The sequence below is a fragment of the Gymnoscopelus braueri genome (assembly GCF_963280865.1).
Source record: "Gymnoscopelus braueri genome assembly, chromosome: 6".
Classification (NCBI taxonomy): Eukaryota; Metazoa; Chordata; class Actinopteri; order Myctophiformes; family Myctophidae; genus Gymnoscopelus; species Gymnoscopelus braueri.
Genome location: NC_137607.1, coordinates 1,325,415 through 1,352,249, shown reverse-complemented (window position 1 = coordinate 1,352,249; position 26,835 = coordinate 1,325,415). Strand labels below are relative to the sequence as shown.

General features: G+C 42.6%; 1 protein-coding gene across 2 annotated transcripts in view; it reads left to right on the top strand.

Annotated features, from left to right (window-relative positions):
• Window positions 1-3,659: 3,659 nt before the first annotated feature.
• Window positions 3,660-26,835, top strand: part of med16 (mediator complex subunit 16) — a 50,827-nt gene continuing 27,651 nt past the window's right edge. For both annotated transcript variants that reach the window (XM_080431421.1, XM_080431420.1), the window contains exons 1-8: window positions 3,660-3,774; window positions 6,291-6,429; window positions 6,709-6,816; window positions 7,978-8,147; window positions 12,902-12,971; window positions 13,777-13,988; window positions 14,479-14,628; window positions 21,882-21,987. In XM_080431421.1, coding sequence (XP_080287547.1) covers window positions 3,772-3,774; window positions 6,291-6,429; window positions 6,709-6,816; window positions 7,978-8,147; window positions 12,902-12,971; window positions 13,777-13,988; window positions 14,479-14,628; window positions 21,882-21,987 — 958 coding nt within the window. In that variant the 5' untranslated portion in view covers window positions 3,660-3,771. The remainder of the gene's footprint in view (window positions 3,775-6,290; window positions 6,430-6,708; window positions 6,817-7,977; window positions 8,148-12,901; window positions 12,972-13,776; window positions 13,989-14,478; window positions 14,629-21,881; window positions 21,988-26,835) is intronic.

Here is a 26,835-nt window from a genome sequence, read left to right as displayed (position 1 = left end):
AGGATTCAGCTCAGACGCTCCTCACAGACACTCAACTCCTCCCAGATCTGTGTTAGAAAGACAAAGAGACACACAACCTGGTCACACACAAAGACAAGTTGTCCATTTTGTTCTGAAAACTGCCAATCTACAAGCTCACAACAAACAATTGTGAGCTTGTAGATCGGCTATTTTTGAATAGCCCCGAGTAGTGGTAGTGAAATAGGGCTTAGGGGTTAAAGGGATAGTTCACCAAAAAAAATACTTGTTTTCTATGTATCAGTCGCCTCATGGAGACTTGGATTCATGGATATGTTTTAGTTTTTATCTCATTCCTAGACAATAATATGGTGACCAGCGGACCGGTAGGCCAGCGGTTCCGGTAGGAGACACAAAGGAGTCTCCTTTGTGTCTCCTACCGGACCCGCTGCCTACCGCCAGAAACACGCAAATATGTGTAGAAATATAAAAGTACAATATTTGCCTCTACAAAGCATTGAGAAATGGAAAGAACCAAGAAGTATGTGTAGCTCAAATGTTAACTTTTCATCAGCTTATGTTTCTGCTGTTCCTGCTCTTACAGAATGATATGTATTTGGCCAATATGAATTTTTACGATTCTTCTAAAATAGCCGATCTACAAATCATAATCTGCTCGGTGCTGGCACCGAGCAGATTATGAGCATCTCAAAATAAAGAAAAAAAGATTTTCTTTAAGTCTTGTCTAAGGAGTTTTCTTAACCTTCATGCAGTGAGCGAGTCTCCTTCCGTCAGTTTACCCTTATGTTTTTAGAGACCACCGCACCTGCAGTTAATCTTCACCAAAAGGACAAAGAAAGGCGCAACAGTTCTCCTGTTCTTAACTTTATGAACTTAAATACAAATACATTTCACATTTTAAAAAAAATGTTAATACTAGTCATTCAGCTACTAATATAGACTGAAGTCATTAAAGTGGGTCATGTTTGCATGTTTGGAATCATAACAGCTGAAATCAATAATATATCACTATTCTGATATTAACCTGTGGGCCGCATTAAGTGAAGGTGGGGTGCCGCATGTGGGCCCCGGGCCGCCAGTTCCCCATGTATGGTCTAAACAATATAATATCAAAAACATAATTTAGCTACATAATAGGTCTATAGAAGATACTTCTGGACACATTCTATTGCTAGTTTGACCCATTCCAATTCTCTTTAAACTATAACTATAGGATACTAGGTGTCAACAGTCTAAATAACATGATATCTAATCTAAATTACATTTACCATTTATTAACTTTAGTTAAAGTTACTTTTAGATCATAGATACGGTTAAAGCACCAGTCCTGTGTAAAAATAGCAGATCTACAAGGTCAAAAACTGTCAAAAATAGAGTAGTTTCTACTTTTCTACTCTGAGTAAAAGTACTCACATCACTGCAGCTGGTAGGAAAACACATCTGTGTGTTTTCTTCCAGATGTTGAGGATGATGAGGAGGATGAAAATAGCAGATCTACAAGCTCACAGAGCGTTGCATCGCGACGCGCTGTGAGCTTGTAGATCTGATATTTTTCAAACATTTTAATACTTTTACTATTGGTACTTTAAGTATATTTTGATGACAATAGTACGACTTGAGTACGTTTACTCAGTAACATTTTGAACACAGGGCCTTTTCACTTGTAACAGAGTATTTTTTATATTGTGGTACTGATACTTTTACTTGAGTAAAATATCTGATAACTTCTTCCAGCATGTTATTTGGTCTACAAGGTAAAAAAAAACCTGTTATTTCTATTTCTAGTAAAAGTACTCACATCACTGAAGTATCACTGCAGCTGGTAGGAAAACACATCTGTGTGTTTTCTTCCAGATGTTGAGGAGGATGATGACGTCAGTGTGATGAAGAGGATGAGGAAGGCTTCTCACACAGCAGCACAGAGCTGTCCATCACACTGAGTATGAGGTTCTATAGATCTGATATTCTACTCTCTCTCTACACACACACACACACACACACACACACTAGTAAAAGCTGCTCCCTAAACAGCTTCATAAAGCTGTTATTAACACATTAATTGTGATATTATAACAGCTTATTCTATGTTATAAACACTATCATAGTTTAATAATCATTATTAAACCATTCAATAAAGAAATAAACACAAAGCAGCTACCGTTAGCTTAGCTTAGCCTACCACCCAACACAAACACACACACACACACATACATGCACGTACACACTAAACACACACAGGCTAACAGTTAGCTTCGGGACGCTAGCTGTCCGTCCACACTACCACTGGCCGCTCGAGCGTCGTTTTCATTGGTTTGATGGATCAGATATTGGTTTAAATATCAGCTTTAGATGTCGGTTAGTTTTGTAGTTCTTGTAGTTCTTTAAAGGGAAGCTAACGGTTAGCATCTAGCTGCTGATGTTCATAACATTCTGTTACGGCCTCTTCCCGGAAGTCAACGACGAGAGGATAAGAGGGAACTTCCGGTCCGGCTGTAAGCCCTGAAACATGACTGTCGTGTCATAACAGTCATGGCGGAACTTTAACCTGGTATTGTCATTGTTTCCATTTACACCCTGTACATCTACATAAACGTTCACATTTCAAATATAAAGGAATGACCCCACGGTCATGGATGTTATAAATTGAAACGCTTGGGTCTAAGTACCCGTATTTTCTGTATTGTTCAATAAAAAGCATTTTAATATGATTGATGGTCATTTTCTTAAAATGTCTTTCATATGCTTTCAACTACGCGATCCTATTGGTAGGGAGGTGTATTGCACTCTGATACATTATAACTCTATGAGGAAAATGATCGCCGATCAAATTAAAATGCTTTTGATTGAACAATGCGGAAAATACAGGCACTTAGGCCCACCCGATTTAGATTGTTACATTTATGATCGTAGGTTTAGCACTTTATATTTGAAATAAGAACGTTTATGTAGATGTACGGGTTGTAAATGAAGAAAGTGCCAAAACCGGGAACAAGTTGAGCCATGACGCTTTGTGACAGACGAGCGTCATGTGAACCATGGCTAGGCTAGGAGGAAGAGGAGAGGGAGAGGAGAGGAGAGGGGAGGAGAGGAGAGGAGAGGAGAGGGAGGGACGAGGGAGGGAGGGAGAGGAGAGGAGAGGAGAGGGAGAGGGGAGGAGAGGAGAGGAGAGGAGAGGAGAGGAGGAGGAGAGGAGAGGGAGGAGGGGAGGGGAGGGGAGGGGAGGGAGGAGAGGGAGGAGGAGAGGAGAGGGGCAGGAGGGGAAGAGGGGAGGGAGGAGTGCGAGGAAGGAGTGAGAGGAGAGGGGAGGGGTGGAGAGGAGAGGAGAGGAGAGGAGAGGAGAGGAGAGGAGAGGAGAGGAGAGGAGAGGAGAGGAGAGGAGCCGAGCCCCGGCCGGCTAGCGCCCTCTACAGGTCTACACACACGCACGCACGCAGACACACACTCACACACGACCACACACACACACCACACACACACACACACACACACACACACACACACACACATATACATTCGCACACAGCACTCACCTAACTCAAAACAATATTTGATTTAGATGCTTACTAATAAAATATAAATTAACCACGTATTAAGCCCTATTTTATATTCTGGCTCTTTGAACACTAACAGTCAGGCATTGTATCAGACAGCTGTGTGTCCTCTAGGGGTCCTAGTGGGGTCCACTAACAGTCAGGCATCGTATAGACAGCTGTGTGTCCTCTAGGGGTCCTAGTGGGGTCCTAGTCTCATTGTTGTTGTTTCTCTGGATGTTGTTCGTGTTGAAATGAATGAATGGTAAGAAGTTTATTATGAACTATAACATGTTTATAGGTGTGTTATATAACATGTTTATAAGTGTGTTATATAACATGTGGTTTATAGTGTTATTATGTTATTACATGTTCATGTTGTCATAATAACCAGTTTTAATGGTTTGAAAGGTAACTGTAAAAGAATCGTAACTAACACTTCTCCTTCGGGTGAAACATTTTATTTTCTGATCATAAAGTGTGTTTTATATCACTGGTTCTCTAACTCTTTCATGTCAAGGACCCCCACATTGACCCCTTATTAGCCCGCGGACCCCCATTTGAAAAGATATGCCAGGGACCCCCATAAGAGAAGATTTTTACAGCTCAGCAGTGATTCTCAACCATTTTAATTTCAAGGACCCCCCAGTTTGACATGCCCCTACGGAACCTCTCCCTCCGCTCGGAGCTAGCTGTAGTATACAACTCTCGTAGACCTGGACTTTCTGCACTATGCCCCGCAAAGTACTCCAAACGTGTACAAATTGAAAATAAAGGTGCTTACCTCAAAGCCCCAAATGTTAACTGGCTCTACGGGGTAGTAGTTTAATGTAATAATCCATATCTTTCAATAAAGAAGTGTTTTAATGCCGTCTGTGGCCGATTCTGTCGGAAGTTCCCAATGGGCGGTAGTGACGGGAAGTGAGGGGGCGCATCCGGTGAAACCCGGAATTACACTAAATGTAAACAGGAAGTAAACGAGGGTGAAAAAATGGCGTTCGGCCACAGACGGCATTAAAACACTTCTTTATTGAAAGATATGGATTATTACATTAAACTACTACCCCGTAGAAGTAGTTAACATTTGGGGCTTTGAGGTAAGCACCTTTATTTTCAATTTGTACACGTTTGGAGTACTTTGCGGGGCATAGTGCAGAAAGTCCAGGTCTCCATGGGGCGTGAACCCTACAACTCTCGTAGATTGAAAACGTCAGAATCATAAATACGTCTACGAGAGTTGTATTCTACAGCTAGCTCGGAGCTATACAGCGGAGGGAGAGGTTCCGTCGGAGCTAAGTTTGACATGCATTAGGGCTACAGACCCCTATTTACTGGCATTTCTATCTCTGGGACCCCAATTTATATTGTAAAATCAATGTTAATGTAACTCACAGGTTCATTTGGTTCCATGTGTACACTCTCAGAGTTACAGACCTGTAAGGGTCCATTTGGTTCCATGTGTACACTCTCAGAGTTACAGACCTGTAAGGGTCCATTTGGTTCCATGTGTACACTCTCAGAGTTACAGACCTGTAAGGGTCCATTTGGTTCCTAACTATCCATCATTTAGCTGGGGACCCCTTGGAACTCCCTCAAGGACCCCTGGGGGTCCCCGGAACCAATGGTACAAGTGACATCTTTGGTTAAAACAAAGTTTTGAGTGAAAAGGTTAAACCTGTAGTGTGACAGTATTTCTACAGGGGTCTACCAACAGGGGGTCAGGGGTCAGGGGGTCAGGGGTCTGCCAACAAAGACCCCTCATAGCTGATTAGATTAAACCTTGTCATAGATTTCATAGACTATCATAATGTTTGTGTTTGTTAGTTTACACATTATATTTTCTATTAATATGTTGGTTTCATGTTAATGTGTATTTTCATACGTTATTTAACTACTTAAATAATAATAATAATAATAATGCATATTGTTTAGTTTGTGTCTCATTCCTATAAACCAATAATCTGATGACCGGCAGAGGGTCTGGTAGGAGACACAAAGAGTCTCCGTTGTGTCTCCTACCGGACCCGCTGCCTACCGGTCCGCTGGTCATCACATTATTGTCTTATGAATGAGATAAAAACTACAACATATCCATGAATTCAATTCTCCATGTGGTGACTAATAGATAGAAAAAAAGTAATGTTTTGGGTGAACTATCCCTTTAAACCCTCAATACTTAGTAAACTCATCGTTGGCTCTGTACTTGGTTCACTCTTTTTTCCCTTTATGCTAAATCTCTTCGCCGAAAATAGCTGATCTACAAGCTCACAAGGTACTATTTCCGGCAGAACAGGGACGCTAGGGTTCAAGTGGTTAATGTAAAAAAAAACACACAAATATGTGGCGCCCCCCACAGGTTGGGAGCCGCTGTTCTACATGTTCTAACAGTGTTGTGGTGGTTCTCTACTGATGGAGGTGACCTATGTGTGTTCTATAGGTTCTAACAGTGTGGTTCTCTACAGATGGAGATGACCTATGTGTGTTCTATAGGTTCTAACAGTGTGGTTCTCTACAGATGGAGGTGACCTATGTGTGTTCTATAGGTTCTAGTGAAGGTTCTAACAGTGTGGTTCTATCTACAGATGGAGATGACCTATGTGTGTTCTATAGGTTCTAGTGAAGGTTCTAACAGTGTGGTTCTCTACAGATGGAGGTGACCTATGTGTGTTCTATAGGTTCTAGTGAAGGTTCTAACAGTGTGGTTCTATCTACAGATGGAGGTGACCTATGTGTGTTCTATAGGTTCTAGTAAAGGTTCTAACAGTGTGGTTCTATCTACAGATGGAGGTGACCTATGTGTGTGAGTGGGAGAAGAGGCCAAAGAACAACCATTGTCCCTCCATTCCTCTGGTGTGTTCCTGGTCCTGTAGGAACCTGGTGGCCTTTACTACCGACCTGAAAGCTGAGGACGAGGATAAAGGTACAAATGTAATGTTTACTGAGACACAGTAAACATTACATTTTAGATTGTAATATTCTATGTATGTGTTTCTGTTTACCTTGTTTACTGTAAGTCACTCTGAGTCTGGATAAAGAGCTTCTGATGATAATGACTACATTGTAAATTGTATAATTGTTAATTGCCTTAATGTCTGCCATCATGAGCAGATGAGCTGATTCATGTTTTTGCCCATATGGGAGATTAACACTATGATGATGAAGATGATTATGATGTTCTCTCTTCTCTGATTGGCTGCAGATGTGAGTCACATGATCCACATCATCGATACAGAACACCCCTGGGATGTTTACTCCATCAACTCTGGCCACGCTGAGGTCATTTCCTGTCTGGAGTGGGACCAATCAGGTGAGCTGTCCTAAACGTCTTTTATGTGTTTGTAGGCCTGCACTGTGTGTGTGTGTGTGCTGTGTGTGTGTGTGTGTGTGTGTGTGTGTGTGTGTGTGTGCGTGTGCGTGCGTGCGTGTGCGCGGAGTCTTGCCTGCTGCCTCTGCGCTGAACCAACATGGTGTGACACAGGCGTGCGGCAGAGCGTGCACAACACAGAGTGGTATAATGGTAGCGACTATACGTTCTTAACTCTCTGTGTGCAGTGCACTGTGTTGTTGATCATGCGTGACATGATGAAAGCATTTGTTTTCGCATTGGTAGGTCAGGAAAAAGAAAAAAATATTATATTTTTTAAACTAAATTCGAATGGCAATTTTAGCATTCAAATGTTATACATTTGTTTTCACATTTGAATTATTTTTGAAATACGAAATTCATTCTGACAGCATTAACATACACACATAGACGTCTGATAGTTTATACTTTACTCTGTAAAGATGATTGAGCAGCTACCTGTACCTGGATGGATGATGTAAGAGCAGATGTTATGTCCTTTATAACTTTATAACATAAACATAATCAGACATTAAGGCTAAAAGGATAACACAAAGTCCTGGGGACATGTTTCCATTGTGGTCATATGTTGATTTGTTTAATGGACAGACAGACAGGCAGGCAAATAAAGAAATCCTTCATAACTGTAGTTAATTTGAGTGTGAACAGACATGATGTTAAACTACACATGTCTTCCTGCACAAAGGACAGACAGTCTGTCATTGTTCTGCTGGAGGAAGATGAATGTGTCATTCAGTCAGTCTATCTCCTCATTTGGGGAGGGGCTTAGCCAGGATAGCTTCCTCCTCTTTCTCACCTCCTCAACACCTCCTCAACACCTCCTCAACACCTCCTCAACACTGTCCAGTTTATCACTGATGAAGCCTGCTTGGTCTTTACTGTCACTACACCTCACACAAATGTCCACCAGGGGGCATCATGATCCTTAGTCCATGTTGTCATCATGTGTTACATGTCTACATGTTACAGTACTGTGTCTGTGTGTCTTTATGTATTGTTGTGTTAGACGTCCCACACTGCTGTCAGCAGACATGATAGACAGATTAATAAAGATTGATTCATTAACGTATCGATTGATTAACTGATGTATTGATGTATCTCCAGGCTCCAAGCTGCTGTCATCAGACGGTGATGGTCAGATAAAGTGTTGGATGATGTCAGAACATCTGGTGAACAGCTGGGAGTCCAGCCTGGGCAGCTCTGTGGATGGAGACCCTATCATCGCTCTGTCATGGTTACACAACGGAGTTAAACTGGCCCTGCATGTAGAGATGGTGAGTTAGTTACTGTCATGGTTACATAACAGAGTTAAACTGGCTCTGCATGTAGAGATGGTGAGTTAGTTACTGTCATGGTTACATAACAGAGTTAAACTGGCTCTGCATGTAGAGATGGTGAGTTAGTTACTGTCATGGTTACATAACAGAGTTAAACTGGCTCTGCATGTAGAGATGGTGAGTTAGTTACCAGACACACAGGGAGTCCATAGAGTACATACAAATATCACACAACAAATGAATAACAAGACATTATAAAGTCATACATAGAGGCTGACTCTCCAGTGTTTACACAGCCTGGATGAGTACCAGAGACAGCTCTTCACAGGATTAACTCTATCCTCAATAACTCTGTTCCAGGACTCATCCAGGAGAGACATGAATCCATACATAGTGTCTTCAGAGAGCCTCACATGTGTGGATTCTACATGTTATAAACAAGTGACTGGCTCTATGCCATCTAGAGACCTTAAGTACAATCCCTTCATTAATCTGGCCCTGCATGTAGAGATGGTATGAACTGGTGGAGCTATCAATCACCTTCTGAGTGATCCATGTTTTGATGAACTGAATAAATGACAATTTAGAATTTAGATCGAGAGTTATGCATATAACTAAGGTTCTACGAATTCCGGATGACCGCCAGAGGCAGTGTTTTCAACACCTGGATATTCATCGCGCGCTCGCGCATAGGTCGAATATTAATACCAACAAAGTCACTCGTGACCTGTGTGCACGCACGCCACCTATATAGGTGCGGTGCACACAGCGATCATCCTCCTGAAATCTTTTCGTCGAGAATGACAGAGAATTCCGAGTGACAGTCAACTCTGGCGGTCATCCGGAATTCGTAGAACCTTAGTTATATGCATAACTCTCGTTCTACTTCATTCCTTCTGACCGCCAGAGGCAGTGTTTTCAACACCTGGATGACTAATACCAACATAGTCACGAGGAATCTGCGCTTACCGAGGTCGGTTTGCAGATAGCATGAACAGACAACGACACAGCCGTCGCTGCGAGACGGCCAGGTTGACTATATGTATATATATATATATATATATATATATACTGTATATAGGAGCGGGCAAAGCCCATAAAGATGAAGCCCATTCGGCTGCATCTCCTGGCCTGCTCTAAGCCTGTATCACTGAGGGAGAGGCTCTGGCAACACCCCCGGTCAAAAAATGCCTTGGGGGAAACCTAGAGGCCCGCTGAAGACGTACATTTGCCTGAACGCAGAAATGAAAGTCTCCATTAAGCCAAGGCACAGCTGTGCCCTTCATCACAGACAAATACAACCAAACTCCAGCCATCACAGCTATGTCCTGCCACAGAGCCCGGACGGGACACAATAGGCAGGTACTAGAATGCAGTTGCTCCACCCCTGGTTGAGGAGCAAACTAACAAATCAATAGGCTAGCTGACGTGAAGGCAGAAAGCCTCTGAGGACGTAAGGAGGGGTCGGCCACATGGTAAACCCAGACCCATCGGAATCCCACTTTAACAGTCTCTGGCAATGGGCAGGGCATGAAGCCCACCTAGGCACCTACTCACTTTTGCAGATGAAGCAGTGAGGACAAAGAGTACTAGCAGATAGCCATCTGACAGCAGCCCGATGTACCGGCTGGGGACAATGCTTCCAATACCACAGGCAAGCATCATGATGGCACCCATGCAACCTGTGTGGGCCACACGCGGAGAGCATCTCAATGGTACAGAGGCTAAACCCTCTATTTAACATCATCCGCAGATATCTAGAGCAGCATAAGCACAGAGCAACACTCCAACCTATACAGTGGCCCTTGTCCCAACTAGAGCACAGTTTACACTTGCTGGCGTTCAACGCCCTGGCGTACGATAATCCAGTAATGTTCGGACAATAGTCTTGAGTTTCAGTGGTCAATGACGCAGCCGAAGGTTAGGAGTGAGGATGCCACATGCACCTCCCCCCAAACTGTGACAGGAGATCTTGCTCTGTGGAGAGGCCAAGGCACTTCATTGAGAAGCTGCAGTAGGCCAGAGCATCCTGCCCTAGCGGACTGGTCTGTCCCGGAAGGGAGACCTACAGTTAACAATGCGGTATGCCCTCAAGGCCAACGGTACTACCGCTCTGCCATACCTATGCATGTGATCCGAACTGCTATCGGATCCAAGAGGCTTCCAGTGGGAAACATGTCCGCAGCCTGGACTGTACACCCAACAAGCGCATTGCTATGAAATTTGCAAGATGAGGCAAGGCCCACGGAAGGAGCTTCCAAGCCTCCTGCAGAGACTGACTGGGACAGACTGTTGATATATTGTGTTATTGAACAAGGCATAAACATCCTGAGGGCCAGGTGCCCTGCATGCAGGTCCAGTGCATTAACGACACTGGCTGGAGACCCTCACCATTCCGTTGCAGTCTTGGGGTTCGAGGCCCAAGCCACAGACACAAATATATATATGAGTAAATCAAGTAGATCAAGTAGAAACCTTCCAATTGAACTGAACTGCCTGTTCACAGTGCACTATGCTGCAAGGCCTGTTGGGTAGCAGGCCCAAACCTCTGGCCTGGAATGACAGGCAGAGTGTGAAGTGTCTCACTGCCCCTCCATGAGTGTGGGGCCTGTTGGAATGGTCCACACTCTTTTTTCTCCTTGCACATTTTTACATACGTGAAATTCATCCGCTGTATTTATTTACCCCTCCTAGAACTACTAGGAGCAGTGAGCAGCCATTCTACGGCGCTCAGGGGGCAACTAGGGGCTCAGATAGGGACACACATCGACCCATTGCTGGCCTGGCATCGAGCCCGGGACATCCAGAGGCTCTGGCTCCCCATGCGGGCCACTAACCACTCAGTTATGGCAGCCTCTTAGAAAAGCCACACTGGCCCTGACATTATGAAAGTAGACAGTCTGCCAATTCTCTAATCATGTAAGCAAACGCCTAGAGTGATAGGCGCTGGATAGGCGCTGGATAGGCGCTGGATAGGTGCTGTGTCTGCGCATCAACACTCGCCTGCCGGAGGGCCAGGACGAGGTAGTTAAGGGAATGTCCAATACGTCCCATTCCAGCTGCTGTGGCATGGCTCTAGGTAGCAGACCAGAGACTAACACTGTGGCCATGAGCAACGGTCATCCAGCTCAACAGCTTCATCCAGTGACACCACCAGAGAAGCAATGTTTACTTTCCCCTTCTTTCGTCCAGCGACAAGCAATAGCGGAGTGGGAAACACGTACTATGCTGAGGCTATATGGCGGTGGGCTACACGCCGCGTCCTTAAAAGCGGCAGGGCGAGATGCGCCCTCAACGCTAATCATTTTACTTTATTTGTCTGTAAACAGCACAATACATGCACTCACCGTCGCCAATGTACAGCTATGGCTCCATTAGTTATCCGTGCCAGGTTCAACAACAACGGTGGAGCGGGGAAAGCTCACGGTGTCGTTAGCTCCAATGCTAGCAAGCAGCCGCTAACTCCATTCACCGTCGTGAAGAGGCTGCTCTGTATGCTTCTTTTCCTTTTCTTTTCCCTTTTCGGTTCTTTCCGACAGCCCCTATAACGGGGTAATTCCAAGGTATAAAGCAGGCTACGCAGTCTCTGGAGGACGAGAACCGTGGTCCGTAGCTCCAACCGTGTTGGCTGCGAGACTCCATGCATAGCTGCAAGTTATCGACCTACGCTCTGGAGGCGAAAAGATGAAAGAGGATGAACGCTGTGTGCCCCGCACCTATATAGGTGGCGTGCGTGCACACAGGTCACGAGTGACTTTGTTGGTATTAATATTCGACCTATGCGCGAGCGCGCGATGAATATACAGGTGTTGAAAACACTGCCTCTGGCGGTCAGAAGGAATGAAGTAGAACAAACACTTAAAGGGTTAGTTAAATTTTTTTGAGTATTTTCTGTAGGAAATACTTACCATTAATGTAGTGGTTGCAAAGGTATTAATTGATTGCCCGAGTCCTGTGGTCAGAGTTATGGTCCGGTTCTGATGAATATGAAGTAGTTCCGGTAGATTAGTAGATTTGGTGGGGGCCGCTCATTAAAAATAAATTAATTAAAAAAACTAGTGTCATTTGTATTGTTGACCTATTTCTACCATATAGAGCAGGTTTCGTTCAATTTCGACCCCTCTGTCACATGGTACAATTTTTTGTGTCATATATTTTGTGCGTGAGTAGGCTGCCGCGGCGCAGTGATTCTGGACACAAACATTAGTACCATGTGACAGAGGGGTCGAAATTGAACGAAACCTGCTCTATATGGTAGAAATAATACAAATGACGCTAGTTTTTTTAATTAATTTATTTTGAATGAGCGGCCCCCACCAAATCTACTAATCTACCGGAACTACTTCATTTTTATCAGAACCGGACCATAACTCTGACCACAGGACTCGGGCAATCAATTAATACCTTTGCAACCACTACATTAATGGTAAGTATTTCCTACAGAAAATACTCAATAAATCTGAACTAACCCTTTAAGCCCTGCCTAGTATAATGGATCATATCAGGTAGTTAGATGAACTGTTAGTTAGTTAGATGAACTGTTAGTTAGTTAGATGAACTGTTAGTTAGTTAGATGAACTGTTAGTTAGTTAGATGAACTGTTAGTTAGTTAGATGAACTGTTAGTTAGTTAGATGAACTGTTAGTTAGTTAGATGAACTGTTAGTTAGTTAGATGAACTGTTAGTTAGTTAGATGAACTGTTAGTTAGTTAGATGAACTGTTGTTAACTGTTTATTATCTGCTCGTCCAGTCTGGATCCACCAACTTCGGGGAGAAGTTTTCCAGGGTGAAGTTTGCTCCGTCTCTGACCTTATTTGGAGGTAAGAAGGGGGGGGGGGGATATACTCTATACAGGCCTGGAATCTCATCATCACAGTTTGGTTGTTGTACATTTCTGATGGCAGGAATGCCATCAAAGGCAGCCATCCATCTAAAAGTTATTTGTATACATAACTATCAGTGAAATAAATGAAAACATATATTTATTTCACAAAATAATGTATTTACAATTAATTTACAAAAAAACATTTGTACAACAAACTGTAGAGTCACACACACTCAACCCTGGGCTAAACCCTGGGCTAAACCCTGGGCTAAACCCTGGGCTAAACCCTGGGCTAAACAGACACTGAAGATTTAAATATTCACAACACAGCAAGGCCCACATATGTACCTTTCAAGCAGGCGTGATTTTTGGCAAATTGTTTGGAGGCGCTACCCACACGTTTATCTGTGTTGCTCATTCCACTAATGCCCGATCCTTACAATCTGTACCTCGTTGTAAAGGTGAATAATCAACGATAAAAGTGATATAAAACACAACACCAACTGATATTATTAAAGGGGAGATATAATCGACCGAAGTTAAGTTCCTGAACTTTTTGTGGGTAGTTTTATATATATACAGTATATATTGTGTAATATATGTTTTATTGTTCAGGTAAACCCTGGGTTGTGGTATATATAAGTATATATAAGTATATATATATAGTATAACATATATAATGTTTCAGGTAAACCCATGGAGGGCTGGGTAGTGGTATATATAAGTATATATAAGTATATATACGTGTATATAAGTATATATAAGTATATATATATAGTATAACATATGTAATGTTTCAGGTAAACCCATGGAGGGCTGGGTAGGCGTAACGGTCAGCGGTCTGGTCACAGTATCGTTGTTAAAACCCAACGGGATGCTGCTGTCGGCCAGTGAGAGTCTGTGTCGTCTCAGAGGACGAGTAGCCATGGCCGACATCGCCTTCACCAGCGGAGGAAACATCGTTGTAGCGGCTACGGACGGAAGCTCCTCCTCTCCTGTTCAGTTCTATAAGGTAACACTATATATATACACAATATAATGCATTACAACACAGCTATGGGTGAGATATCTTCAGTAGTTTCTCTGTTGAATAGAACTTGAGACTCCAGGCCTGGACTGTGTGGGAAGCAGCCTGACATGAAGCATGTGTATCGTTGGCAAGAGCAAGAAAACAATCATCAACAGAATGTTTGTAATGTTGGTGACGCTAGTATTAAATGATGTGCTTTTCAACATCCATTAAGACACCTGATGAGGTGTTCTAGAACCATTGCTTTAGTGTTAAAGGTCAAGCAGCCATGTTTATCCAGTATAAATGTGATGTAACTGTGTTTACATGAGCTTTACTGTCCTTATTCCACACGTTTGACACTAATACAACACTGTGTGTGTGTGTGTGTGTGTGTGTGTGTGTGTGTGTGTGTGTGTGTGTGTGTGTGTGTGTGTGTGTGTGTGTGTGTGTGTGTGTGTGTGTGTGTGTGTGTGTGTGTGTGTGTGTGTAGGTGATAGTCAGTGTGGTGAATGAGAAGTGTCGTATAGACACAGAGCTGCTTCCCTCTCTGTTCATGCGTTGTACCACAGACCCTCTGAGGAGAGACAAGTACCATGCTGTCACTCACCTACACTTCCTCACCAGAGAGAACTCTGAACAGGTAATATTACCCCTAACCCTCTGTTACCCCTAACCCTCTGTTACCCCTAACCCTTTCTACTGTTACCCCTAACTCTAACATAACTGTAGTACCTATTTACTGTTACCGTAGTACTGTTACCTCTAACCAGTGGTGTGTTCCACCGTGTTACTCTATACACGTAGTGTGACCTGCAGAAATATTTCGTAGCCAAGCGTAGTAGACATCCAGAAACCGTCCGAGGAAGCGTGTCTGATACTCAGGAGGAGGGGCCGGGGTTAGCTCTGGTCCATAGCGTTAGAAGGAGTTCTCCTTAACGCTATGGGACAATTTTTTATAATATTTTTTTTTCTGGCCAAAAAGTGTATTTTAGATGTGAGGTGAGGGGCTCAGAGTGCTCCCACTTAGTAGAGTAGGCTTTTATCTCCATAAAACACTCTTTGTTTTGGTGAGTAGAGAAAGTGTATGTTTCACTAAAGACGAGAGGCTGTGCAGCCTGCGTTACCGCGGGTCTGAGGAGAAAGGATGTAAAGTCCCATAGCGTTAAGGAGAACTCCTTCTAACGCTATGGACCAGAGCTAAAGTCCCATAGCGTTAAGGAGAACTCCTTCTAACGCTATGGACCAGAGCTAGACTGGTCCATAGCGTTAAGGAGAACTCCTTCTAACGCTATGGACCAGAGCTAGGCTGGGGTGTAAACTATGTAAACTAATGTGATAATGTGGGGTCTGAGGTGAAGGCTAATGTGTGACTATTGTCTTTAGATACATATTTTTAAAGAGTCAACGATGGCTAGAAGTTTGTGATTTATTAGTAGTAAGTCTACATTTAGGAGAGAGAGATGAGAAATACTTTATTAATCCCTGAGGGGAAATCATGGCGTTACAGCAGCACAGTGTAACAAATAAATAAAGAATGTACAGACAAACAGAGACACATCAGACACAGATGGACATAAACACACTAGACCAGGGCCCACACAGGACCGTATCCTGCAGCTCGCCATAGAGTGGATGGGAGGGGTTAACCAGGATGTCCCTAATCCTCCTCTCTGTGACTGACTGACAGCCCTTCCTTCCATACGGAGGCCAACGGCAACACAGAGCTGGCCTTCTTTATGACCGTATGGAGCTTGTTTAGCTCCCCGGCCTTGATGCCCCCACCCCAGCACACCACTGCATAGAACACAATGAAATGACTACTGTATACTATCTGCACATCATTGTTCTGACTATATGACACTTTAAAGTTTGTTCAACTGGACTCACGCTGTTATGATTGAGGTCATATGTTGTTATATTTGTGCCAGGTGTAGCGTGTGTCTGTGTGGCCCAGGCTGCCTGCGTATGCAAATACCTGTGTGTGACTCCACTAATATGATCGGTGCCAGTAAAGAGGTGAATTCATCATTGTAGTGCCAGTAAAGAGGTGAATTCATCATTGTAGTGCCAGTAAAGAGGTGAATTCATCATTTAGTGCCAGTAAAGAGGTGAATTAATCATTTTAGTGTCAGTAAAGAGGTGAATTAATCATTGTAGTGCCAGTAAAGAGGTGAATTCATCATTGTAGTGCCAGTAAAGAGGTGAATTCATCATTTAGTGCCAGTAAAGAGGTGAATTCATCATTTAGTGCCAGTAAAGAGGTGAATTCATCATTTAGTGCCAGTAAAGAGGTGAATTCATCATTTAGTGCCAGTAAAGAGGTGAATTCATCATTTAGTGCCAGTAAAGAGGTGAATTCATCATTGTAGTGCCAGTAAAGAGGTGAATTCATCATTTAGTGCCAGTAAAGAGGTGAATTCATCATTTAGTGCCAGTAAAGAGGTGAATTCATCATTTAGTGCCAGTAAAGAGGTGAATTCATCATTGTAGTGCCAGTAAAGAGGTGAATTCATCATTTAGTGCCAGTAAAGAGGTGAATTCATCATTTAGTGCCAGTAAAGAGGTGAATTAATCATTTTAGTGCCAGTAAAGAGGTGAATTAATCATTGTAGTGCCAGTAAAGAGGTGAATTCATCATTGTAGTGCCAGTAAAGAGGTGAATTCATCATTGTAGTGCCAGTAAAGAGGTGAATTCATCATTGTAGTGCCAGTAAAGAGGTGAATTCATCATTTAGTGCCAGTAAAGAGGTGAATTCATCATTTTAGTGTCAGTAAAGAGGTGAATTCATCATTGTAGTGCCAGTAAAGAGGTGAATTCATCATTGTAGTGCCAGTAAAGAGGTGAATTCATCATTTAGTGCCAGTAAAGAGGTGAATTCATCATTTTAGTGCCAGTAAAGAGGTGAATTCATCATTTTAGTGCCAGTAAAGAGGTGAATTCATCACGTTTCCCGTTGGATATTAGATTCTTGTGTGTGAATTCTATTTTCACAGTACTCGTAGTTGACCAGCAGGTGTCACTTTTGCCCCTTTTCATTATTCTCTGAACAGATGTGTAGATAAACGTGCTGCTATACCTCCAGATGTTTCTATTCTTACCATCAATGTTTCTTTATACAAACTAACTCACTTTTTTATTTTGTTTAAATGAATTAAATGTCTTTTATCTTAAGAGAGTAGGAGAGGGCATTTATATAGTGTAGTAAAGCATACAAGGCTAGTCAACCAGGGTTCCTTGTAAGATGACTTTGAGTTTTCCATACTTTATATTTAGTTTTGCAGCTGAAATGTAAATAGCCACGTTGTGAGCTTGTAGGTCTGCTATTTTTTTGGCTATTATAAAAACCAATCAACTCCCTCCTAACCTTATGGCCTCCCAGCATGCTCACTGAAGAAATGACCCACAATGCATTGCCACAGCACGCCTGCTCTTCCAGGGTTTTGACCAGAACCGTTCAGTCTCTGGACCAGGTCTTCAACAGGGGGTCCAGGACCCCTAGGCCAGGGGGGCCTGAGAGTTACCACAGGGGGGGGGGGGGGTCGTCAAATCTTTTACATAAACCTCTTGAACCCTCTAGCATCTCTATTCTGGGGGAACAGTAGCCGTAAATAGCAGATCTACAAGCTCATTGTATAGCTTTTTGTAAAGCTCGTAGTATTTTTGGTGTTGAGGGAAAAAAAGAGCAGCAGCAAAAGTAGCAAAAGTACTTTTTAAAAAAATAGCAGATCTACAAGCTCAAAACGTGTCGCACTGCTATGCGTTTTGAGCTTGTAGATCTGCTATTTCTTTTTTTAAGTTACATTTTTGTTTAATTTCAAATACATTTAGTTATACTTATGTTAACTTTATGAACTTAAATACAAATACATTGGACATAAAAAAGACAATAGAATTGTAATACTAGTCATTAAGCTACTAATATAGACTGAAGTAATTAAAGCGGGTCATGTTTGCATGTTTAGAATCATAACAGCTGAAATCAATAATATATCACTATTCTGATATTAACCTGTGGGCCGCATTAACACATACAGTGCCAAGAACGCATCGATGCATTCTTTCAAATCCATCGCTTGAGTGCCAGGATTCCAAAGAACGCATTGATGCGTTGTTTTGAATTTTCATTGTTTAATCTGTGATCGCACGGCTCTGTTTATTTCTCATCAACACTTTCGTTTTCCACTTACGTCACACTCAACCGGAGCCGGATGTAAAAAAAAGAAATTCATTTCCGGGTCACGTTGTTTTTCTCCGGTGATTTTCGGCCAGAATAAGGAAAAACACGTTTTTTCACACGGTATAACAAACGAACGGACAGCTCAACTTCTATTTTCTTTGGTCCGGGTGACTAACAGTCATCGTCGTAGTGTATCACATCGTTTTCAGGCCGATCAGCGGGCCAGAATTGTCGGAAACGTCACATCCTTTGAATGACAGGATATGACGTGGGCCTGTTTGGGAGGGGGCGAGCGAGGTGATCAATGTTTGGATGTGCTGCTCTCTACTGGTGGAACAATCGTAGGTGCTTGACAACACAATCAGAGAATGTATTTGAATGAAAAGTTACAAAACAAAAATCTTTAAAAACACGCAAATTGCTGGCACAGGGGTGAGTACATTATGAACTAGAAAATGTGCTCCTCGGAGCACAAGTCTCCGCCAGCAGACCTGTGCTATTTTAATAGCACGGGTCGTCTTGGTAGAACGGGTGGTCTTGGTAGAATGCGCGTGGTTTTTGGTGTTCTGCAGGGGCGTCTGAATATGTAGTGTCTGCATCTAAGAAATGTTCTTCTTGAAGCAATGTGTCATATGGGAGTCGTCGTAATTGACTGGTTTGTTCAAATGCTTGTCTGTCTTCTTCATCTTCATTGTCTTGAACAGTTTCAGCAGTTGATTGGTGTGTTTGATCTATGTCAGTTTTCTCTAGTGCTACATAATGTATTTGATCAAGGTGGCCAATTGTTACAGTATTAAGACTTCGGCCTTGTTGTGGGATCAATTCAACTCTATAGTCCTCTTCTGTGTTACTGTTGTAGATGAGTATGCTTTCTTAGCTTTGGCCTTCTGCGCCTTTGCTTGACCAATGTTAGGTGTTCTCAGAGGGACACACACACTGGAAGGTACTGAAGGTACTGTTCCAATCAAGACTGATTGATCCTGTCTTACCTCACTTCAAAAAGCATAAATGGCCTTTTGAAGTGACACACCTATTTATAGGATTTTATTTCGTCATGCGTCCCTCTAGCCAATCAAAGGCATTGGTGTCAACATATTGACACGTGTCACGTGGAGCTTGACCAATGTTAGCTTGGCTAGGGCCCATGCTAACACACGGCGGGACGAAGCGAAAACATACTCTCCACCTCCGGCGGAGACAATAAACTCTGGCAGTCAATGTGTTAAGTGAAGGTGGGGGCCGCATGTGGCCCCTGGGCCACCAGTTGCCCATGTATGACATAGACTAAACATCAGAAGAATAGAGGCTGTCACCATGGTAACAAACATCCCTTCAGTGTTTAATAGCCTGTTACAAGCTCATGTCCCTGTTTGGTATGTAGGAGAAACACTTAAGGCCATATTCTAGCTGGTGCCTTACATATCATCCCTAAACTTCTTTGCTATTTTTTAAAACTATTTTTAAAAACATTTTCAAATAGTTCCACTAGCCGATTTACATGGACACGTTGTGAGCTTGTAGATCAGCTATTTGAACTATTTGATTTTTTTTATTTTTATTGTAAAACAATGGCAAATAAGTTAAGGGATAATGGGTAAGGCACCGGCTAAAATATGTCCCATAGACTGTTTCACTGGTACAGAGGTACAGGAGACTGTTTCACTGTGATACAGAGGTACAGGAGACTGTTTCACTGTGGTACAGAGGTACAGGAGACTGTTTCACTGTGGTACAGAGGTACAGGAGACTGTTTCTCTGTGGTACAGAGGTACAGGAGGGTGTGTGTGTGCATGACACCACACTGGTGATGACCTCCACCCAGTACAACACACATTGGATCATCTTCATGCTCCATAGTGTAAAATGTATTGGTTCCTTTACACCAGGGGTTCCCAAAGTTGGGGTCGCGACCCCACTTGTGGTCGCGGGAGACTGACGGTGGGGTCGCGAAATTATTTTGGGTCATAAAAAAAATAAAAATAAAAAGAATAATAATCTATATATTTCTCTTATTAAATTAAATTCAACAGAATGGATGAAATACAACCTAAAATGATTACAAATAGTACATTTTACCATTTTAATACATTTCAAATGTGCACCGAACGTGCAAGTTTCTGTGCATAAATTACCTCCAGGTTTAGGTGGGGTCGCGAGTCAATGGCCGCCTTATTTTGGGGTCGCGGGCTGAAAAGTTTGGGAACCCATGCTTTACACCATGTTGAACCCATGCTTTACACCATGTTGAACCCATGCTTTACACCATGTTGAACCCATGCTTTACACCATGTTGAACCCATGCTTTACACCATGTTGAACCCATGCTTTACACCATGTTGAACCCATGCTTTACACCATGTTGAACCCATGCTTTACACCATGTTGAACCCATGCTTTACACCATGTTGAACCCATGCTTTACACCATGTTGAACCCCTGCTTTACACCATGTTGGACGTGACATTTAGAGCCTCATCGGCCGGTGAGGCTCCAAGGGTCCAGTGGTGTAAAACAGTGGTTCTCAACCAGTGGTCCGGGGACCAGCAGTGGTCCTTGAGGGGGTTCCAGGTGGTCCCCAGCTAAATGATGGGGAGTTTGTAACCAGATGGACCCTTATAGATCTTTAACTCTTGAGAGCGTAAAATGAAACATTTCATTTTACGCTTTGATCAATGTTTGCCTGTTATCTCTGTTATCTCTGTTATCTCTCTGTTATCTCTGTTATCTCTGTTATCTCTCTGTTATCTCTGTTATCTCCTGTTATCTCTGTTATCTCTGTTATCTCTGTTATCTCTGTTATCTCTGTTCTCTCTGTTCTCTCTGTTCTCTCTGTTCTCTCTCTGTTATCTCTGTTATCTCTGTTATCTCTGTTATCTCTGTTATCTCCGTTATCTCTGTTATCTCCTGTTATCTCCTGTTATCTCCTGTTATCTCTGTTATCTCTGTTATCTCTGTTATCTCCTGTTATCTCTCTGTTATCTCTGTTATCTCCGTTATCTCTGTTATCTCTGTTATCTCCTGTTATCTCCTGTTATCTTCTGTTATCTCTGTTATCTCCTGTTATCTCCGTTATCTCTGTTATCTCTGTTATCTCTCCTATGGAACCACCTTGTGGACAAAATCTCATCCAACGACAACAGAATATGTTAAGTCTTGTGTCTGATGTACATGTTGGTCTCTTGTCTCATGTTTTAGTTTTTCTGATTTTTTTTCTTGACCACAAATGTACAGAATGTCATTTACATGGCATGGTTTTTAGACAGATACCAGGTTCCTTGTTTCTCTGGTATCCTATAGTTTCTTTGAGGCTCTACATTGTTCTCTCTGCACTAATACTTATGTGACTGTTTGTTTACCTTGTTGTTTATTGAATAGACTTCATGTTTACTCTGCTTGTTGTGACCTCACACTGACATCACTCTGGAGAGAGTCTGATAAATGCTTACATTGTCTTCTTCATGTGTTTCTATCTGGCTGTGTTCTCTGCTTCTTCCTCTGTGACTCCAGCCTGAATGTCCTCACACACACAGCAGCCATGAACCTCCTCTCTGGCCTTCCTCTTCTCCTCTCCTCTTACCTGAGAGGAGGACGGTCAAAGAGGAGGTTCGTGGATGCTGTGTGAGAGGACATGCAGGAGGCAAGAGTCATTGTAAATAGTCATTGTATTGTTATTTTTAATTGTCACTGTGTTGTTGTTGTTGTTGTTGTTGTTCAGGTGTTGCTGTGCGCCTCCAGTCAGACAGGAAGTATAGTGGAGTGCTGGTCACTGAGGAAGGAGGGACTTCCTGTCAATAATATCTTCCAACATCGCTCTCCTGTTGGTAAGAAACACAACATTATACAACAAGGCATGACACAATAAAACACAATAAAACACATTGTGTAGTTCTCTCTGTAGGACAGTGTTGTCTGTTCTATAAAGAAAACATCACATGGATGCACCTGGGACGTATCATCAGTGTTGTAGCCTGCATGGGGTCATAGGATGTTTAGGGTCTCGCAACAACATACACCCTCGCCCAGGTGACCCAGCCGGGGTTGATCAAGCCCCGACTTACGTCCCAGGTAGCTACCCACGGTCAGTCCTCTTAGGTAAAGACAGGGCCACTCAGTCCGCTTCTCCAGAACTACTCTGCCGGAACTCAGGGGAGGCTCTGGCACATGGAGGGACTAGGCTCTGTGGGTGTGGCCTCCTGGCCGGGCTCCTCCTTCGTCTCACCAGGTCCAGGACCTGAGCGTTGCACCAGATCCTCTGCACCATCCCCATCCAAACATTTCCTTCTGGCGTGATGGTTCCTTGGGCCGATACCACTAGATTGGGCCGTCTAATGGTATTAGCTCCACTGGCGGTTTGCTTGAATGGCCCTCCTAAAGGCCCTCCTAAAGGCCCTCCTAAAGGCCTCACCGTGGGGTTGTTGGGCTTCTTCCTCACAGAAGACACAGACTGGGGCGCTAACTCATACTCAAACTAAATAATAAAACACACTGATAACAAATCTAAAGTAGTGTGACGTGCTTCAGTGGAGACAGTGAATCACATGGTAACCTACTGTAGTTTACAATTCTACTTCCAGGTACCACCGCAAATTAATAAAATGTTCTCCAAACACAAGAGGTTATCAAATATAATGTCATATATTAGACCCTCCAGAAAAACGGGATAATGCGATCGCATAATTCATTGCATAATCAGCCAAATGGCGCAGATTATGCGGGGGTCAATTGTTTTAAAAAAGGGTGCATATTCACTGCAATAATCGCATATTTCCGCGCGAAATATGCAATGATCGCTTGATTTCACAATCCCCGCATTGTTCCTCATAAAGTTTATGAAGGCATCGCCTCACCCGTTCGTTCACGTTGACACACAGAAGCAAAACAAAGCGTGGTGTGCTGTGAAAAACACTGTGCGTGCACCGGCTCTGTGCACAGTGCAGCAGAACATACACAGGCATGCAAACGTGTAGCTTTACGGGGGGGGGGTGGGAGTCATGTCGATTGTAAACCGACCCACCCCCCTAAAAATGTGCGGTCTTCGGTCTTGTCACCTTTTTCACCCCTGGTGTGTTTGCATGCCTTGCTCAATAATGTAGCCTAAATTAAACTGCTCCGTCAAAACGTAAGAAACTTTAGTAATGACATTAATGTTTATCCTACTTGATGAGAAAACCAAAGTAATAGTATTCCATGGAAGCAGATAGGAACACCTGTTAGCATAACATTTTAAATCCCCTTTAGAGAGAGCAAACCCACATAACTAAACTGGAGTTTGGAGTAGCAATGAAGTACGGCAATTGAAAGGCAGAGAATTGACAAAGGTTTGCTTTGTTGCCTTGAAAATAATGAAAGGCAGACAAAATGATGTCTGTTTCGCAAAGCTCAACTCACTCAAGGACCCCTAAATTAATGTATTTGACTGCGTAAATATTTTGTGCTAGGGACCCAGAATACAAGATTTGTGTTATAATGTTTCAACTATTTGCAAGATTACTTTAAAAAATAGCAGATCTACACGCACACAACACGTTGCATTAGTGACATGTTGTGAGTTTGTAGATCGGCTATTTCTTCTCATATTTTGCATTTTTTCCGCTAAGTTCCCACAATTTTAGCAAATTCCTGCAATTTCACTGCATAAATTCACATAAAACCCCCGCATATTCCATCTCATAATCCTTTCTCGTCTTCCTGTGTTGCTGGTTCCCGGTCGGTTCACATCCTAACACATCCTACAGAATGTTATCAATGCTGACGTGAAGGGTGTGTGGGGGGGGGGGGGGTAGATTTATCCAGCTGGAGCCAAGATACCGAATTGATCGATGGCTTCATTCACGTCCTCCTGTTTGCCTCGTTGGCGTCGCTCCATGCAACATCACACCAAGTCGTTTGTTTGCATTGACTTCCATTGTAAATCGCAAACAAATATGTTATCTCTCTGTGGGAACGCACTGTCATGACTGGCTCTGGCCACGACAAATAACGGGGGAGGGAGACCAACGGAAAGTGAAACAAAGTTTATTTATTAAATGATAACTAACAAAGGAAACTGAGGCATAAACTGAAAGTAACATAACATCATAACAGTAAGGGTCCTAGGGGTGTCGAAAAAAATCGATTCGAATACGAATCGCGATTCTACTGTTGGACGATTCAGAATCGATTCTCATTTTTAAAAAATGGATTTACCTTTGTGTGTTTACATTATTATCAGTTGATAAAACCTTTACAATTATAAAAGCTACATAAATGAATCAAGAATCGTTTTGAATCGAGAATCGTTTTGAATCGAGAATCGTTTGAATCGGAAAAAAATCGCTTTTGAATCGAAAATAATCGATTTTGAATCGAGAATCGTTTGTTTTGAAAAAATCGATAAAAATCGGAATCGTGACCCCAAGAATCGGAATCGAATCGATTCGTGAGATAGCGGACGATTCACAGCCCTAAGGTGTATGAGGTGTAACATAACATCATAACAGTAAGGGTCCTATGAGGTGTAACATAACATCATAACAGTAAGGGTCCTATGAGGTGTAACATAACATCATAACAGTAAGGATCCTATGAGGTGTAACATAACATCATAACAGTAAGGATCCTATGAGGTGTAACATAACATCATAACAGTAAGGGTCCTATGAGGTGTAACATAACATCATAACAGTAAGGGTCCTATGAGGTGTAACATAACATCATAACAGTAAGGGTCCTATGAGGTGTAACATAACATCATAACAGTAAGGGTCCTATGAGGTGTAACATAACATCATAACAGTAAGGATCCTATGAGGTGTAACATAACATCATAACAGTAAGGGTCCTATGAGGTGTAACATAACATCATAACAGTAAGGGTCCTATGAGGTGTAACATAACATCATAACAGTAAGGGTCCTATGAGGTGTGGAGTCAGTAAATCAGTGTAAGTGTGGATGAGTGGAACATAGTGTAGTGCAGGGTGTGTGTGGATTGAAAGAATAATCAAACGTATCATAACAGAGACATGGAGAGCAGTGTAGCAAGCAGACAGAAAGCCTGTCTCCTCTGGATCTCATCACAGAAGGGCATGAGCAGGGCTTTTATAGACTCCTGGAGCCACCGGGCCCAGGTCTGCTCTACAATGAGCCATTAGCAGCTATGTAGACTGTAGACTACCCCACCCTGTTCACCTAGGAAGAAAGGAAAAGACGTTCCGTCCGTCCGTTCTCTAGATATATTGACATGACACTCATGGGTGTCAAACCTCGCACCGGAAGTTTGATGAAATACATTACAGTGGATGGAGCCGTCTGAACCAGCTCGTGAACAAACACTATTTCTGAACGATTGCGACCTTTGTCATATAATGGGTTCAGGAATATAAAAGAAGACATAATAATAACACAGGTTGTTTTATAATCAATTGCTTTTCCATGTTTCACAGTACATCATTTAGAGGCATCTAAACAGCGGCAGGTCTCGTTTCTGTCTCCGAGGTATCGCGAGATTTGGCTGCCAGACAGGATATGGTGGACAGTCTCGCGATACTTACCGTTCAGAAACATACTTTGTGCTCTTTAGATACCTCTAAAGCAACATAGCAGAAAACAACCTGTGATATGTCTTCTTTTATATTCCTGAACCGATTAAATGACAAAGTTTGCAATCGTTCAGAAATAGTGTTTGTACATGAGCTGGTCCAGACGGTTCCATTCACTTTAATTTATTTCATCTAACTTCCGGTGCGTGTTTTGCCACCCATGAGTGTCAATATATCTAGAGAACGGACGGACGGAACGTCTTTCCTTTCAAAACCTTCCTTGTGTTCACCTAGGTAGAGCAGTATGAGCAGAGCAGGCAATCACATGACACTCCATATAAGGGAGTGGAGCGTGCTTTGGAATCACACCGCACTCTATCTGAAGTGCTTTTTAGAACGCCTTTTAATAATATTAGATGTATTTTTATTCTACTCGTTTATTTAAAGGAGCCCAATGGAAACAAGCCATAGTGCTATATATATACAATACTATGCAAATAAACCAGTAGAAATCTAAAATAAAAATATATAGGCTACAGTTACAGTAAACGGTTCAAATAAACTTCCATTCATAGGAAAGTCATCCAGAAGAGAAAGGGGGGGAAATAACTAACTAATATTATGAAATATAATAATTGCATTGTAATCGCTATAGATAGATAGCCTGCAGCAAACAGAATAGAGTTTTAAAAGGCGATCTAAAAGGCACTTCGGATAGAGTGCCATGTGATTGGAAAGCAGACGGGAGTGGGGCATCATTAACAGTGTCCAGTACATGTTCCAGTTCATATTATGGGGTTAGGTTCATAAAACGCCAGACTTTTTGATAACCGACAAGGATGTCAAATAAATCCTAAGTGCATGATGCCCCTGATAGCCCGGTTGCTTAAGACCAGATTTTTGAAAAAGGGGGACACGGCTGACAAAAGCGCCAATTTTCTTTTACGTGTTCTCCATCACCATAAGTTTCATTTTGGAAGGGGAGCCACACCATCAAGATGGCAGAAGGCGGCCATCTTGGATTACAAAGATGGCCACCATGCAATATCTATAAAAGCCAATATCTCGGCTTCCAAGCCACTTAGAAGGTCAATCTTGGTGTCAAAATATACATTTTCTGGGACAAGGAATGCAATAAAACTATAGGGAA